Source organism: Gavialis gangeticus, unplaced genomic scaffold (assembly GCF_001723915.1).
Source record: "Gavialis gangeticus isolate Ggan-Ray unplaced genomic scaffold, GavGan_comp1, whole genome shotgun sequence".
Lineage (NCBI taxonomy): Eukaryota > Metazoa > Chordata > Crocodylia > Gavialidae > Gavialis > Gavialis gangeticus.
In genome coordinates, this window is record NW_017729006.1 from 25,176,185 (window position 1) to 25,192,016 (window position 15,832).

General features: G+C 39.0%; 1 protein-coding gene across 7 annotated transcripts in view; it reads right to left on the reverse strand.

Annotated features, from left to right (window-relative positions):
• The window catches only part of PDE1C (phosphodiesterase 1C), a 604,326-nt gene that overhangs the window by 117,331 nt on the left and 471,163 nt on the right, over positions 1–15,832 (reverse strand). For all 7 annotated transcript variants that reach the window (XM_019509001.1, XM_019509005.1, XM_019509004.1 and 4 more), the window contains 3 exons: positions 9,029–9,142; positions 7,419–7,601; positions 4,850–4,916 (listed from right to left, as the gene is read on the reverse strand). In XM_019509001.1, coding sequence (XP_019364546.1) covers positions 4,850–4,916; positions 7,419–7,601; positions 9,029–9,142 — 364 coding nt within the window. The remainder of the gene's footprint in view (positions 1–4,849; positions 4,917–7,418; positions 7,602–9,028; positions 9,143–15,832) is intronic.

The window sequence follows — 15,832 nt, forward strand, 5'->3', positions numbered from 1 at the left end:
TTTTTTTTTTTTTTAAAGATAAATGTATTCCCCCAGGCTTTCAGGAAAATTTCACAGTAGGAGAAAAATCACAGCAATGTTACACTAACTGCCTATGCTGGTGTGAAAGTAATCTTTATAAAACAGGGTCAAATAGCCACATCCAGTTGGGAGATTTCCAACTGCTGCTTCTGCTGAGTGGGAAATTATACATTGAAATGGGGTGAAGACCTGCTGGGTGCAGTAGGGGAAAGCATTAATTGGTACAAGGCTGAGCACCCTCTACTTTTGTTGAAATCCTTGGGTAGAAATCACATTTAGTACTGTGCAAAATACAGCCTGTAGTTAGGATTAGTCCAAGAAGAAGATATTGCAATGTGATGTCCTCTTTTTTTTTTTCTTGATCCCTGCAGCAGAAACAGGCAAGGTTGAAGGGGAGTTATAGCCAGGAGAATGATACAAGGATCATCAATGCAGCTGTATTTGGCCTGGGACCAGCTTTTTAATCTTTTCTGACTGCTGAGAACTTTGATGTGCTTCCTGCAGGAGCCTATCCAAGCATATCTGAACTGCTCTTCTTAAAGTGCCTATTAAAGATTTACATGTTTAAATTGGAAGCTTTCCTCCACTTTCAAGTTTCGTCATGGGGTTGACTCCCAATTCCCCAAGGCACTTACATCAAAAAAGATTGTATATCAGCTATGCATGTATATGGATGCCTTTAGATTCATGTGCAAGAGATGAAGATTGGCTTTAGATAACTTTACATTGGGTGTTGTTAGAAAACAGATTTTCTATGAGAAAAAATGCCTTTATTTTTAGCTAACTTAAAATCATGCTGGAAATTACATTTTTCTGCCAAATGTTTAGAGGTAATCTGCAATTGATGTAAATTGTTACAGTTTGGGAGCCATGACAAGTTGCACCAAGTGGGGATCTTCCCCTTAAGATCAGATGGGAGGAAATGAAGTTAAAAGACAAGATTTAACTACCCTGATGGCCCTCATCTAACCATTTCAGCAGCATTATCTTCTAAACAGGATGATTGGGATCTCATACCTCCACAATTTGAGCCTGATTCCACAAGCCTCCCATGTACAGCATTCCAACTGGGAAGGTGTTGGATGTACAGGGATGGCAGGATCAAACACAGTGTGCCTCTTGAGAGAGACAAACCAAGGGGAGGCCAATGAATGTCAAAGAGCAACAAGGGACACTGAGGTCTCGGTCCTGCCAGCAGGCTGGATTTCTGCATATCTCAGTAAATCATCTATTGCAGTGCAACTGATTTTACAAGTTGTGCAGTGCTAACATACTGAGAACAGTCAAACTTTCAGGGAGATGTTCTGTGGATGAAGCTTTAACACAGTCATAAATTGTGATGTCCTAACTCTTTCAGGAAGGTTCAGAGGGAGGAAAGATGCAACTTTGTGGAACTTCTACCCTGAAAAAAAAAGATCTTAAAGTCCTTAAACTACTCAAGAAAGTGGATGGGGATAGGATTAAGAAAGTGGGTGGGGGATAGGAGGGACTGGGAAAACAGCATACAAGTCCACTCTTTTTTAACAGCTCATTGTTAATAAGTGGTTATTGTTTTGCTTTACTATCACATATACCATTTGGGGAAGCCAAATTAATTAAAAAACATTTGTTTATATTTGCATTGTGCTCTCTGTGAATTCAGTCACTAAGTGGTAACAACCCAGTTTTACCAAGCAAATCCCAGGTTCTCTTACGTTGTGTTGGTATCTTAGGAACTTCTATGGAGAGGCCAGAGGTGCCTTATTTTTTCATTTTAAAAAGTTAAAAAAAACCTTGTTTTTATTTTTAATGATTAAAAACAAAAATCAAGATGTATTGTTTGGAAAACAGAATTTATTCTGCATTTACCACAGTTCAAACAAACCAGCTGAAAGAGTGCTTGGCAGGACAAACAGTGGTTGGAGGAAAAATTTAAACAAATAGAGGCATAATCAAAGTTGTTCTTTTGCTATGAAGTGAATACTAACCACGTATATTCAGATTGCTACATTGGTCACAACCTTGGGATAACTTTTGGATAACTCAAATACAGATGTCCCATGAGCCATTTCAGAAACAAATGCTCAAAAGTATTAGGGGCCACGCTATTCAAATGTAAGGGAGTTTGGATTCCATTGCGATTTAGCTCTTGTCTCACTTATGTAGGAGGAACTGGGCTGGGACCATCAGCCTTTTAACAGCAAGCTCAAAGCAGGCAAATAGTGGTCACTGTCCTTATCCAACTGGACTGGACTGAAACCAACAACTGAATGCACTATATCCCATTAATGGGTAGAGATGACTAGAAAAATTTTCTTCATACATTATTTCAAATATGAACATAATACATAATTCAAGGGAAATTGTTCCCATTTCAACCAGCTGTATTAGCTACTGCTGCTAACTCTAGTCACATTCATGTTCTCAAAATAGCTTTAAAAATATATCCATGAATTCAAAAGAACAGCCATATATGATTGCTTATTTCACTTGCAGCAAAATTAGTTAATACTTTTACTGTCATTTCATGTGCCCTGACTTCTTCTAGCTAGAATTATGTTTACATCCTTTAAATAAACCTGTCTGAATTTCTCTCTCTCTTTCATATATTGTCAGTTAATTAAGTCAATACAAAAAGGTTAACAGTCCTTGGTCCATGTCTCTTTCTAGGCCCACCCTACCCATAAATACTCTTTAAATGAAAGGAACCATTCTACCTTAAAAAACAAAACAACACAAAAACAAATAGATTGATGTGTCAGATTATGGTGTAAGAATATTTCTGGGTTAAATGTATTTATGTTGTAATACTGTTGCTTGCCTCAGTTTCCCTGACTAGCTTGTGCATGGGCAAAGAAGGGGTTAATAAGCCCCAAACTAAAACTTAGAACTGCCCAGTTGCCAGAGGAGACAAGATGCACATCCATCAATAAGGAACTGAACGGTCTTCTTGACACTTCAACAAGGTGAGTTTGGTAAACTACCTTTGGAGATAACAGTTAGAAAGCATCAAGGGAAGCAGAGGGAAATGAGCTTCACACAATGGATGGAAAGGCTTGAATAGGAGTATGTCAGCCTGAGAGCTGCAAAGCCGGGGGGTGGAGGGTGCTTCAGCTGTGCAGACAAGAGAAGAACAGCTGAGCTAACTTTGGGAGTGTTCAGGGCTGTGCAGGTTGGACAGGAGATAGAAGGACTGCTTAATTTTTTGGAGTTGGGGCAAGGTCTTTTTCCTGAGTGGCCTTTGCCCCAGTAAATGCCTTTGCTAAGAGAGAGATACAGGTTGTAGCCATGTTGGTCTAAGGTAGGGTGGCCATCATAGAGGACAGTCCAGTTGTCCTCCATTGATACAAAACTCAACACCTTTATGTCCTCTATTTTTCTCTTCAAGAGAAGTGCACTTCAAGAGAAAAATAGAGGACATAAAGGCATCGGGTTTTGTATCAATAGAGGACTCAGGACAACTGGACTGTCCTCTATGATGGCCACCCTACCTTGGACTAATATGTTTCCAACCTATTCTTCTTCAAGAGAAAAACAGAGGACATAAAGGTGTCTGCTTTCGTATCAATAGAGGACAGAGTAGCATGTCCTCTGATGGCCACCCGAGTCTAAGGACATAGGCAAACAAGGTTTTTTGGGTAAATCTGATATATTTTATTAGACTAACTCAGGTAGTTGGAAAAATTCTTCTTAGCAAGCTTCCAAGTATAAATACTCTTCGTCAGGCTGAGGAAGTATCTGCTTCACTGCTTGTTATTCAAGGTGCACGTCTTTCTTTGAAGAAGTGAAATCCCTGTCACAGAAGCTGAACTGGAAGGTAGGCCCACAGATAACCAAGGAGGGTCAGGCAGTGAACAGCCAGGGTCTCAAGAGTTGAAAGGAGTTAAAGCTCCCACCTCTAGAAGCCAAACCAGCATGGCTGCAGGAAGAACAGAGACCAGGCAAGGCCTGGGGGCCTGAGCAAGCACTCCCCTGTGGGAATCCATGATAGCTACTGGTTGTGGTTCTAAGAAAAGACAGAAGTAAAGGGTAATATCAGAGGTACAGATCATTCAATAGAAAGGCCTGTGGATCTGGTCTGTGGGTAGGTGATTAGCTACCAGAGATGATTGTAGCAGGGTGCAGGGCCCAGGGCAAATCAGCCTGTGCGGGGCCTGGACACAGCGGGGGGGGGGGGGGGCCGGGGGACACTGGGGGGGGGGGGGGGCCGGGGGACACTGGGGGGGGGGGGGGGCCGGGGGACACTGGGGGGGGGGGGGGGCCGGGGGACACTGGGGGGGGGGGGGGGCCGGGGGACACTGGGGGGGGGGGGGGGAGACAAGAAGGTGGTGAGCAGCCAGATACGAAGCTGGCCCAGCTCTGCGGAGCCCCCCCAAAGCATGGGGGCCTGGGGCAGTCGCCTGCATTTGCCCCTCCACCAGGGATGGCCCTGTTAGCTGCTAATCAAACTAAGCAAGCAAAGCAGCAGAGAAATCCATTCAACATGTATTTCACTTCAATACATAGAACATTTGCATTGGTTTGCTCACCCCAGTATAACAGGGATCTCTCTTACCCATTTAGAGACTAGGTATGGTTTCTTGCAACAATTTATAACAACTTTAGCTGCAAACTGGTTCATGACCTTGATGGTTTATGTTAACCTGAATGCATAAGCTGCTATAACATGCCTGTCTTCTCTTTCAAAATCTCACAGCTGGGAAGCAGCTGGTTTTTTCCCCCACAACTGAAAGCATTTTCCTATGTAAACTATATAAAGCAGACAAAATGAGAGGGAGAATAAAACAACCCCCACCAACTTTCACAGTAGTCTTTCAGCCTCTGGTAACAATCCTTGAATTAGGATTACCTTTAGTACTCCAATTACAGCTGGTGGGTAGCTCAGTCCAACCATATTTGATGTCCGTCTGTACATCCTACCAAGATAAAATGGTAAGTCAGTAGAGAATATACACAGTAAGACAAGGCTATAGGAGACATCATTTACTGCAGCCAAACAGACTGCAGTTCCTACTTTTGTCCTTCAAGGATCCTCCATATCCTTATTGGACACCTACACGTTATTTTTATTGTCCTCATTTTACTTCCTTACTCCAACAACAAACACTCTGATAGTGTTTTTCCCCTGGCAGAACAGACCAAGACTTCATTTGGCACCTTCACGAGGCAGAAGGACTGCTCTTCAGAAATGAGAGACTTTACTTTCCTCCATGGCAACTGACCACATTTCTGCTCAATCCAAGACAGCATTTCAAGATAGCTTCAGAGACGGTCTCATTGAATGGAAACATTTAATGCATGTATGATACAGTTGCTTCTGGTGAATGCTGCATTACTTATGTATCTGCAAAAAGTGTTTGTGATCTTTACCTGTTAACATGAATTCAGTCATCAATGAGCGTTAGGAAAAGCATCCCTGAAGCAACTTTAAAAATGTGAATTTTAAATTTAGAACATCAATGAACACATTTATAGGTAGCGTAATTATTCGTTGCTATCACTTCATCATTCCCTGCAGCTGCTCCTCCCCAGGTCACGATCCACTTCAGAGATCCAGAACAAAAGGGTAATTCCAGGGAATAGAGATTGGACAGCCTCTATTCCCTTTTACTGTTAACGGAAAGAGTAGCCCTACTAAAGAAATGTATGAAAGCAAATAGTTTTTAACTATGACAACTATCCCACATAGGATTTGCCACTTTTTTTTAATAAATGCAACATTTCAACAGGAAATAATACTTTAACACGTATTTTGTAAAACTGATTCCAATAGTTATAGAAAGTATTTAGAACAAAAATTGATCCATTCAAAAATTGTTATAATTAAAAACAACTTTGACTTTTTGTTTTTTCACAAATACATATTTTAACTGAGTCAGTAATTACCCATAAAGGTAAATAACAGAGGGTGGCTGAAGGAATAAATAATCTGATTACTTGCTGCAAGTTAGTCACGAACACTCCATGGCTCAAGTATGTTCAAAATAATCTAAATTAATTGCATACATTTTTTCAACAGATAATTTGATAGTTGGATACTAATATATAATAGTATCTTGTCAAAATGTTGAGAAAAGAAGCAATGTCTGACAAACCCCAACAGGCCTTGCAAAAATTGTGACTTCTATTAATAGGATACAATCTGGATTTTCAGGATCACCAACAGAAAACTGATTATAAATATGTAGAAGGAAGCTTTTGTGTTTCTATGTGGTCTTTCATATAATGTGCCAAAGCTGTCTGCAGTACCTTTACAGGGGCGGGCAATTATTTGGGGAGGGGGGCCGCTTACTGAGTTTTGGCAAGCCATCGAGGGCCACATGACAGGCAGCCAGGGACAGATAAATATTAATTTTCTAAAATTTTTAGGGGCCCCACGGGCCAGATAGAATGGCCTGGTGGGCTGCATCTGAATTTTGCGCAGCCCTGCTTTAAAAGGCACTCTTGATGAAATTCTTATAAACCATGTTGCTAACCTAGAGTGATGGCATGAATATCTATACTATCTAAAACACTTTTTTTCCTTTTTAAATTCTTTTACAGGAAAGGTTCAGCAAAAGAAACTCTAAAGTGCACCTGGAGTCCAATTCAGTATGACCATTAGTGAGTTCAACCTCATTTATTTACAGAATCAGTTTGTGCTTACACATACATTGAGTTCAGCTGGCAGGGTATTTCCAAGGGTGTGAATCCACTTTCTAGTTTGAAGAATCAGAATGTCAAGAAAGACAACTTCCTCAACAAAGAAAGGTGGGACATTGGCAGCTGGAAACAAATTTAGTTTTAGGAGGTTCAGAAGTTTGAAATTAATATTGATCCATCTCTAGAAGTGTGATTTTGTACAAACTGAGGCAATGGAGGAGACTTGGCAAAGAGATTCAATCTTTCAGTGGAGTCCTTTGAAAGTTCTTCAATTTTCAATCTGATCTTTGTCTGAATCTTCTTTGTGACTCATGTAATTCAGCAAATACTACGATATAGACTTTTTGTTTTATTTCTTTGTTTTGTTGTTTAAAATGAGCTAATTGTCTGCCCTTTGTAAGAACTAATGGACATTAGAAAGATACTGTGTTAAAACAGGAACTGTTTTGGTTGGTTTTGGTGAAACGCTTACTCTATCATAGGACTGTTTATGACATATATTATCTTTCCTCTTCTCGGCCACTTGCAAATGCATAGGTAAAAGGTGGGAAGGCCCAAATGAAACAATTACAATATAAGATTTGTATTATTGACAACGAGCACTTAGCACACAACAATTTAGTTTATTATTTATTATTTAGCCCCAATCTCCGTTCCTTGTTCAGTTCTCTGTAACCAAACAAGCTGAACCAACAAAAATTGTCTTCATTTGACATTAAAGGTTCAACCTCTGGCTTGGCCAGTCACTGAAAAAGAATGATTACATCTTCTTTTACCTTTCCACGAATATCCCAGCTTGCACTGCATGGACAATGCTCCTGAACCGGGGCTTTTCCTCAGACCTTTTAAGCATCATCCCCATCTGCCGTGTAAAGGTGGAGGCCAACCAGTCCCGGACCTCAGAGGGCACGGAGTCTGATTGGATATCGCTGAGCTCATCTTCTGTGTCCAATAAACGCCTATAAGAGGGTAGAAAAATGGATAAACAGAGTGTTCCTAAGAGAGATTTTAAACATAATTTTCAAGCATCTCAGACATGCTCTAATTAAAGCAGTTGTTAAAAATTCACTCTTTTTCTAAACTTAATGGAACACATTTTTGACAGTCTATAACAGATTATTTACTTTCTTGGACAGCCGCATGCCAGATTGCAAAGCTCACTACTAGGCTGATAAACAAGACAGTCAGCATGATGAAACAGAACTACATAACCCTCCCATGATTTCTCATCTTCAGCTTGTCAACATTCATGGACCCAAGCTTGCCACCATTCTAAGCTGATTGATGTTAATGTGAAACTTCCAAACAGGATCCAGACAATAATGTGCTTTTAAGTTTGGGTAATTTCACCCAAAACAATTCTTTAGAAGTAAGTTTAACATTTGCTAAATGGATTGGTGGGTCAGATTTGAAGACTGGACTATTTTATCTATGCATGCACCAATGGTAAACAGGAACATAAACCCCACAATACGTCCTCACCAGTTTGCCCTAATTCTGAACTTGAATGGCTACCTGAAGAAAATAGTTCATTTTCTTCGTCCCTTCCATTCTTGAACTCTCAACTGAGAATGACAACTGTGCCAACAATGTTAACTCTTAACCACCAAAAGTTCACGTGAACACCAGACAGCCTGAATAACCAGGGGTTATTTAGTCTGAAAAAGAAGAGACTAAAATGGGGTTTGATAACAGTCTTCAAATATATAAAGAGGAGTTATAAAATGGCACACAGTTCTCTGTGTCCATAGGGCACAGGACAAGAAGTAATGATTTTAAACTGCAAAAGGGTCATTTGGATTGGATATTAGGAAGAGCTTTCTAACTGTGAGAATAATTAAGCAGTGGAACAGAGAGTTTGTGGAATCTCCATTATTGCAAGCTTTTAAGAGCAGATCAGACAAACACTTGGCTGAAGAGGTCTAGAAAGGAATGAGCCTGCCTTGAGCAGGGCAACTAGATGACCTCAATTATTCTGTAATCCTCATATCAAAATATTTATCAAAGACAGACTACATGTGGTTTTACAAAGGGAAAAAGTGTCTATGAAGCTGTAGAACATCAGAAAAAAAGGATCTCATAGTCATGAAGGTTTTTTCATTATGAAGTACTATAATATAATACTTATGTTTTTAGTTATAATATGAATGTGTCCTTAAATTACATTCTTTCCCTAACAGAATATATTTTTAGTTAATTATCACTTCTGGGTTGTTTTTTCCAGGAAGCTCAAAAAAGCTTTCAGAGAATATACTGAAGAATAAAGATCTGTTTTACATATTCCCTATGAGTAATAACTAAAGATTAGCTTAAGTTAAATAACTTCCCTTGTAAACAATCAGCACTTAATTTAATGGCATGAATTATCAACACATGTGAAACCTACCTGGTTTCATCAATGTACACTGACTCAAGGACGGTAGCTGCATATTCCAAATTCTTTTTTAAGTCTACAACTGAAGCCTCTCCTCTCTCTAACTGCTTTACCAAAGACCGCAACCTGAGAGAGAAAGACAAGAAGCTGGTTAACATAGAGAGAAATGTTTGAGGCTGATTACAAAATACTATCCTATACAAAATATAGCCTCATTTATTGTCAACAAAGAGTCTGTGAAGTCTGCAAATATGCCATCTTACCAAACATAATTTTAATATTTTGGATAACATTTGCCCATAAAAAAGGTCACAAAACCTTTTCTTTCTTTACAGTATATTGACGAAGAAGTGAGATCTTAACCCTGTAAGATACTGGATGCTTGCAAATCACACTGAAATGAATGAGAATTGAAGGTGGTAAACACATAGTTTGGAAATATTATGAAGTTGTCTTTATCAGAAATTTTGCAAAATATGCACAAGAAAATCTTAAGAAATACCATACTTATACTTTTCATTATAAATGAATATGGCCTCGATTTACCTCCCATTATGCTAGAGGCATGTTTAAAATTTATCACTGAAAACTGGGGTCCTTTTGAAAATGAAATCATTTTGTGAAAAATATTCATCATTTTGTGAATAAATATTAATCTAAAATTGTCCTATTTTTCAGAGGAATCCAAAGCAAAAAGAGTGTTCAGTTTTCTCTTTCTTCTACTACCTTTACTTCTGCTACATCATTTTAGTGGCAAATTGGGAAAAGGGATAAAAAAGGGAGAGAAATGTAAAAATGGAAGAAAAGGGGGAAATACCAAAATCATATTTTGGACATACACAAAAAAAAAAAAAAATCAAATGATGTTTTCACACTCAAATTTAAAATAAATGAAAAAATATAGAATAAAGATTTTAATTTTGTTTTGTTGTAAAAAGTCTTTACCATTTTTAATCCAACTACAAAATTCAAATATACAACTAACAGTGTGAGGCTAGATGATAAATTTATAATCTGGCCTCAATAAAATGCAGTGGTTTAGACAGTATAGCAAACTCCTTCCCAATGTCCCCACTGTTCAGAGCAGTCAGTATGCCCCTATGCACAAAACCAGCACTTCTCTGTAGCTGCTATATTGTTCTGCAAAATGTCAGTTTTCAATGTCAAAACATTAAGAATGTGAATTGATGCAAAGACGTCCACATGAGTTTAAAGAGACGGTGAAACAATGGCTCTATGGCTACCCCGTTCACCTTAACACAGCTGCCTGGTGGTGACCATTAAATGTCACCCATTGTAAGCCATTTTCTTCTTAGTGCAAGAGGAATGGAAAGGGTCACTGATCTGCACAATTTACAGAAGGATCTTATTTGCTGACTCAACTGGGTGGCATTTCAGACACAAATACTAATGCATCCCCCAATCAAAAAACAGTCAAGGTTAAAGAGCTTAACAGAGCCAATGGAAATATTCAACCCTAAATAAAAAGGGAACAAGTGCAAGGGGCCTAGGGAAACAAAGGTGCCCACACAATCGTATTTTGAATATATGCACAATCTATTGTGAGTGGTAACATATTTTTTGTGTGGGTAGAGCTTGGAAAAATGTCACCACCTTCTCTTACCATGAAATTTGACTCTTGGCCAATGTAGCATGAATTTTCTGAAAAACTGACATAATTACATTGTCAAGTGCGATGGCAGATAGAGAGCCCTGCCATCACTTAGTCCTCACCAATTCTTGTACCTTCTTGCCCCCCCTATAAAGATGGAGGGAAGACATATAACTGCCTTGCAGTATCTTCTTCCCTTCCCATACTGTATGTTATGTCCTCTTACTCCCTGAACTAATTATCAAAAATATTACATTTGCCTTGGCTGGAGGAGTTAATAGTGCAGCAATCAGTTTGCCTTTCTTGATTTTTATTTCATTGATTGCAGCACACAGCAGGTCTGCACCACAAGACACTCAAATATTCATATTCAATAACAGCACAATGTGTGACTGCTGCTGCATGGTGCCAACATCCATCAAACAAGATTATGCAGAGTATGGAGTGCATCAAGCATTTGGCCAAACAGAAGTAAAGTTGTGTGAATGGAAGAGTGACACACAACTGGGGGTCCAAGTGAAAAAATTGCACTGTCTGACCATTCATTATCTGCAAGTACTTCTGCTTTATCTGTTAGCTGCAGCTCTTGACTCTTACTTTTATTAATATGAAGCCATTGATATTTTCCCTTTATAATGTTATATAAGCATTTGTATTTTGTTAAAACAATTTTGAATAAGTCTGAAACGTTAAGCTAGGTCATCACTTTGAACAGAGCCTGGCACTAGAGCTGAGCAAAATCTTCTAAAATCTTATGAAAAAGGAAGCTTATGGTCAGCTGAAATTATTCATGGATTTAAATCAAGTCACCAAATAGTTTTGACCAAAATGAACTGCTGAAACAATTTCTTTTAACATTTGCCAACAGAGGTGACATTGCCATCATGCCTTAATCCCCATTGATTAGGGCACTCTCATACAGGTAACCTTAGTTCAGTTTCTGCCTCTGCTTGAGGAGGGCTGAATCACATTTACTATTACAAAGTAGAATGATCAATCCACCACACTACCTGGTACACTTAGTTTCTTCTCATATGCTGTTCTACTTTGTTATAAAATACTTCAGTATTCATTGAATCAGAAAGTAATGAGTCTGTGATCTGGTGGTTTGGATACTCCTCTGAGATGTGGGAAATATTGGTTCAAATCCCTTAACCAAACAAAGAAATGATTAGCACTTGATATCAGTTAGGAGATTGCCCTACTCCCAGGACCTGTTCTTAAGTCAGGGAGAGAACAAACATCGTCTCTGTAGACTGGTGCTTAGGATATTCACTTTGGAAGACAGAGGCCAGAGTGTCCATCCTGCCAAAAAGGTTTTTTTTTACATATTTTATGCAAGGTAGACCAAAAGAGAATGACAGTATCCTGTGCCAGAATACCTGACATCAGAGTAGGCATAGGAGATATAGAGTCAAGGGAGGGAATTGAGCCTGAGTCTCTTACATCCTGGGTGAGTGCCCTAACTTATGCCATAACACTAAGGGGGCACTTAACAGTGGTGGCCTTAGGGTTGTTGGGGCCCTAGGAAAAGAGTCATTTGGGACCCCTCAGAACAGGGGTGGGCAAAATGCAGCCCGCAGGCCGGATGTGGCCCACTAGGCCATTCTATCCGTCCCATGGGGCCCCTAAAACATTTAGAAAATTAATATATATCTGCTTCTGGCTGCCTGTCATGCAGCGCTCGATGGCTTGCCAAAACTCAGTAAGCGGGCCACCGCCTGATATAATTGCCCACCCCTGCCTTGGAGGTATGTACTCAAGTAAATATTAACACACCACAGTTGTACCAAGGATCTTTTGAATATTCTTTGGAGTAATTAGATAAATAGTTGAATGTTAAAATGCAAATAGAGCCACTTCCTTGCCAAAACATAGCCCCCCCCAAATTTGAGCCCCCTACAGTGTTGGCCCCAGGCAGTTGTCTGGTTTGCCCACCCCTAAGGCTGCTAACTGTACTTAATCTTGGTTTCCTTGGCTTTTCTAATGAGTGACCCTTTTCACTGAGCCTAACCTGAATAAAATTTACTGTGCCAAACCTTCAACTCTCCTATGAAATAAGAAATTTCATTTGTACCTGGGAAAACTTTTACCATCTTTTCTCTTATGCCTGAAGAAGGGTGCTTGTGCCCAAAAACTTGCAATTAAAGACTTTTTTTTTCCAAAAATCTAGTTGCTCTAATAAAATATATCACATCTACCACAAGTTCTGATTCTTAAACTAAATATTCTGTTTCATAGTGAATTAAATATTTCCTTGAACCTGAACCTGCATTTTTTCATTTGCTTATTTGCAGAAGAAATCTAAAATTTTTATCCTGTCTGGATGTACTTGGTTTTGCTTTAAATATTTGGTCATCAGCAGGCCATAAAACTTAATTATCTGCAAACCCTATCTGATACCACAGTAATTCCATCAAGGTAACTGGAGCTACTTGTAGAAGGTACTGTCCATTTTAAGTCAGGGAAATCACAATCCAGCCTGCATACATTCAGTTGTTGCTGCTTTTCAGCTACATATCATGTCACAGAACCATGATATGACTTTAGAAATCAGATATTCCCATATAATGATTGCCTTCCCAGCATTTGGAAGAAGTCTAGAGAGAGCTGGCTTCTCATACTGCAGCAGCTCTTCTTCCTTATTTTAACTGCTATTTGCATTAAACAGATAAAAGGCATTAGATATTTTCTTAGTAACACTTTTCTATAGAAGTAGTAGCTTTTGCTTATTGTTTTTCTAATTTAAGATGTAATGTGTGATATGGGGAAGGTTTGACAATCACTTCTAAATTGGAGTAACCACAGAAGGGGCTATACTCCATCAAAGACAATGGAATAATCGTAACATACAAAATGAACACCCTGTTCTGTGCAACATTGAGTATTATTTGAGCACTTCCTGCAATGTTGTGAGTCCACGTTGATTGTATCTTTGTGAAGTTCAAGGGAGCCAGCATTGCATAGAACTAAGCACTCTCTTTGTACCTTGAGATTATTTCACGGTCTGTACAAACCATGAACTTCAAAGATATAGAATAGACTCACAACCTTGCAGTTGCTTAATGATTTACAGAATCTGAATCCATATTACTTTCAGTGCATGCTATAATTCAATCCCCCATGAAGAATGCTGGAGTTAGATGAGAACAGTTATTCCTCTTGACTTCAGTGGGACCACTCATTTGTCTATGGCAGATAGGATTTAGTCATCTCTAAAGGCAAAGGTACCAAAATCTCACATTAACTCCAAAGTCTCATTCACGTTCTGAGCTACTTCATATTAACAAGCTATCTGTGATACTAGGAATTCTTGGGAATAAAATCAACTGGATACCAGTTGGACAAAGGTAAAATTTGCCAGCAAAAGAGAAAGTTTAATGAACTAAATCCAGCCCACTAGTTTAAATGGAATGTGGGCAATGGAGGAAAATGAAATTGTTTTCAATGACCACGTCTACATGAGACACTACTGTGCAGTGGTTAATCTGCATTTAGTTAGTGTCAACAGGTACTAAATAAATGCACAATAACCCAAGTTATTGTGACGCAGTGCTGGCAAATGCCTTTTTTGTGACCCGAAACTACTGCACAGTAATATCAGGCTACTGCACAGTCAGCATCTCATATAGACATGCCCAGTATATTCTTAATGGGCAACATTTATTATGCTCCAAGCAGTCTACTTTTTGTTAGTAATAAAATGGTATCTGTGTACAAATATTTATCTCCTTAGCTGGAGGGCCTTATTATCAGCTGCTGCTGCTGTTGTTTTTAAACAGCATAACATATTACTGCAGAGAAGATTACCACCACCAGTGTCTGGACACCAGTCAACTTTAATTAGCATGTGAAACACAAATATTGCCTGAATAGTCAGGGCAAGTTTCTTAACCAGGATAAATCTGCATAGCTCCATCGATGGTCCTTAATGTTATTCTAAAAGCATTATGATTCTGACTCATTGCATGGTTTGGCACATTTTTCATGACAACTTGCTTTCTCACCTATCTCCTCAGCAAAGGGTTAGTAGATATATAATCAGGCCTCATATTCTTGTTAATACAAACTTATTTCTACAAATTATAATTATAATACCTAGTTCTTATACGGCATTTTTCAAATGCAGATCTCAAAGTGCTTTACAAGGAATGTTAATATTATTATCCACCTTCTACAGATGAAGAAACTGTGGCACAGAGAGGTGAACTGACGTGCACAAAATCACCTAATGGGCCAGTAGCGGGAATAGAAACTAGAATCCCCAAGTTCTATTCAGCTCTAGTCAATGCTCTTTCTACTTTCTCATGTAACAGTATTTTGTTACAGAATTCTTTACATTTTTGTTGTTTGCTTAAAATCTTTAATACACTTATGTAGTACTTACATTATACAGATCTTGATATATATAAATCTCAAAACCCTAACAGAGTCAGGTAAGTACCAGGGCCTCATTTTTAAATATTGGAATAAAAGCAGTGTTGAGGGGTAAACGCAATAAGTTAGGGACAAAGCTCTGAATAGGTCTTCTAGGTCCCACTTCTGTAACTTATCAACCTCCCTGCATGCTTTCATTAATATATATATTATAGGTTTGTATAGTATTTTCCAAGGAAATGTTGGGTGCCTATACACATGCAGCAAGCCTGGTCTAATGCATTTTAATTACAGCGTATCAGAGAAGACTTGATTAATTGAGTCTGCTGGAGCATGGTAATTATTGCACTCCAACAGACTGCAGCGTCATTTATAGCAGTGTCCCCAGACTGAAAAATGGTGGTGGGGGTGCTTTAGCTAAAGCTCATTTGATGAGCTTTAATTAAAGTTCTCCCGCCATCATTTTTCAGCAGGGGGGCGACAGTGATTCACATGACGTTCCAGACACTTTAATTAGAGTATCTTGGAGCTTCTTTAATTAAAGCCCCTTCCCCCCCACTCCCACTCCTGGAGCAGATCTATAAATGCCTGATGTCCCTAACTCAAAGTGCAAGTACTATAACGTAAATATTCAGAACTCTTGTGATAGAGGTGACATCTAATAATTCTAATGTTATAAAAGCCTTAGTCTGTCTGTCCATAATGCTTTATTCTGTGTTTCTGATTGGAAGCAACCAATTAGAGTGTTCAGAGAGCATTCTGGTCAGGAGGCAGTGATGCAGCGGAGCACTGCCATGATAACAGGGACGGAGCAACCGGAGGTACAG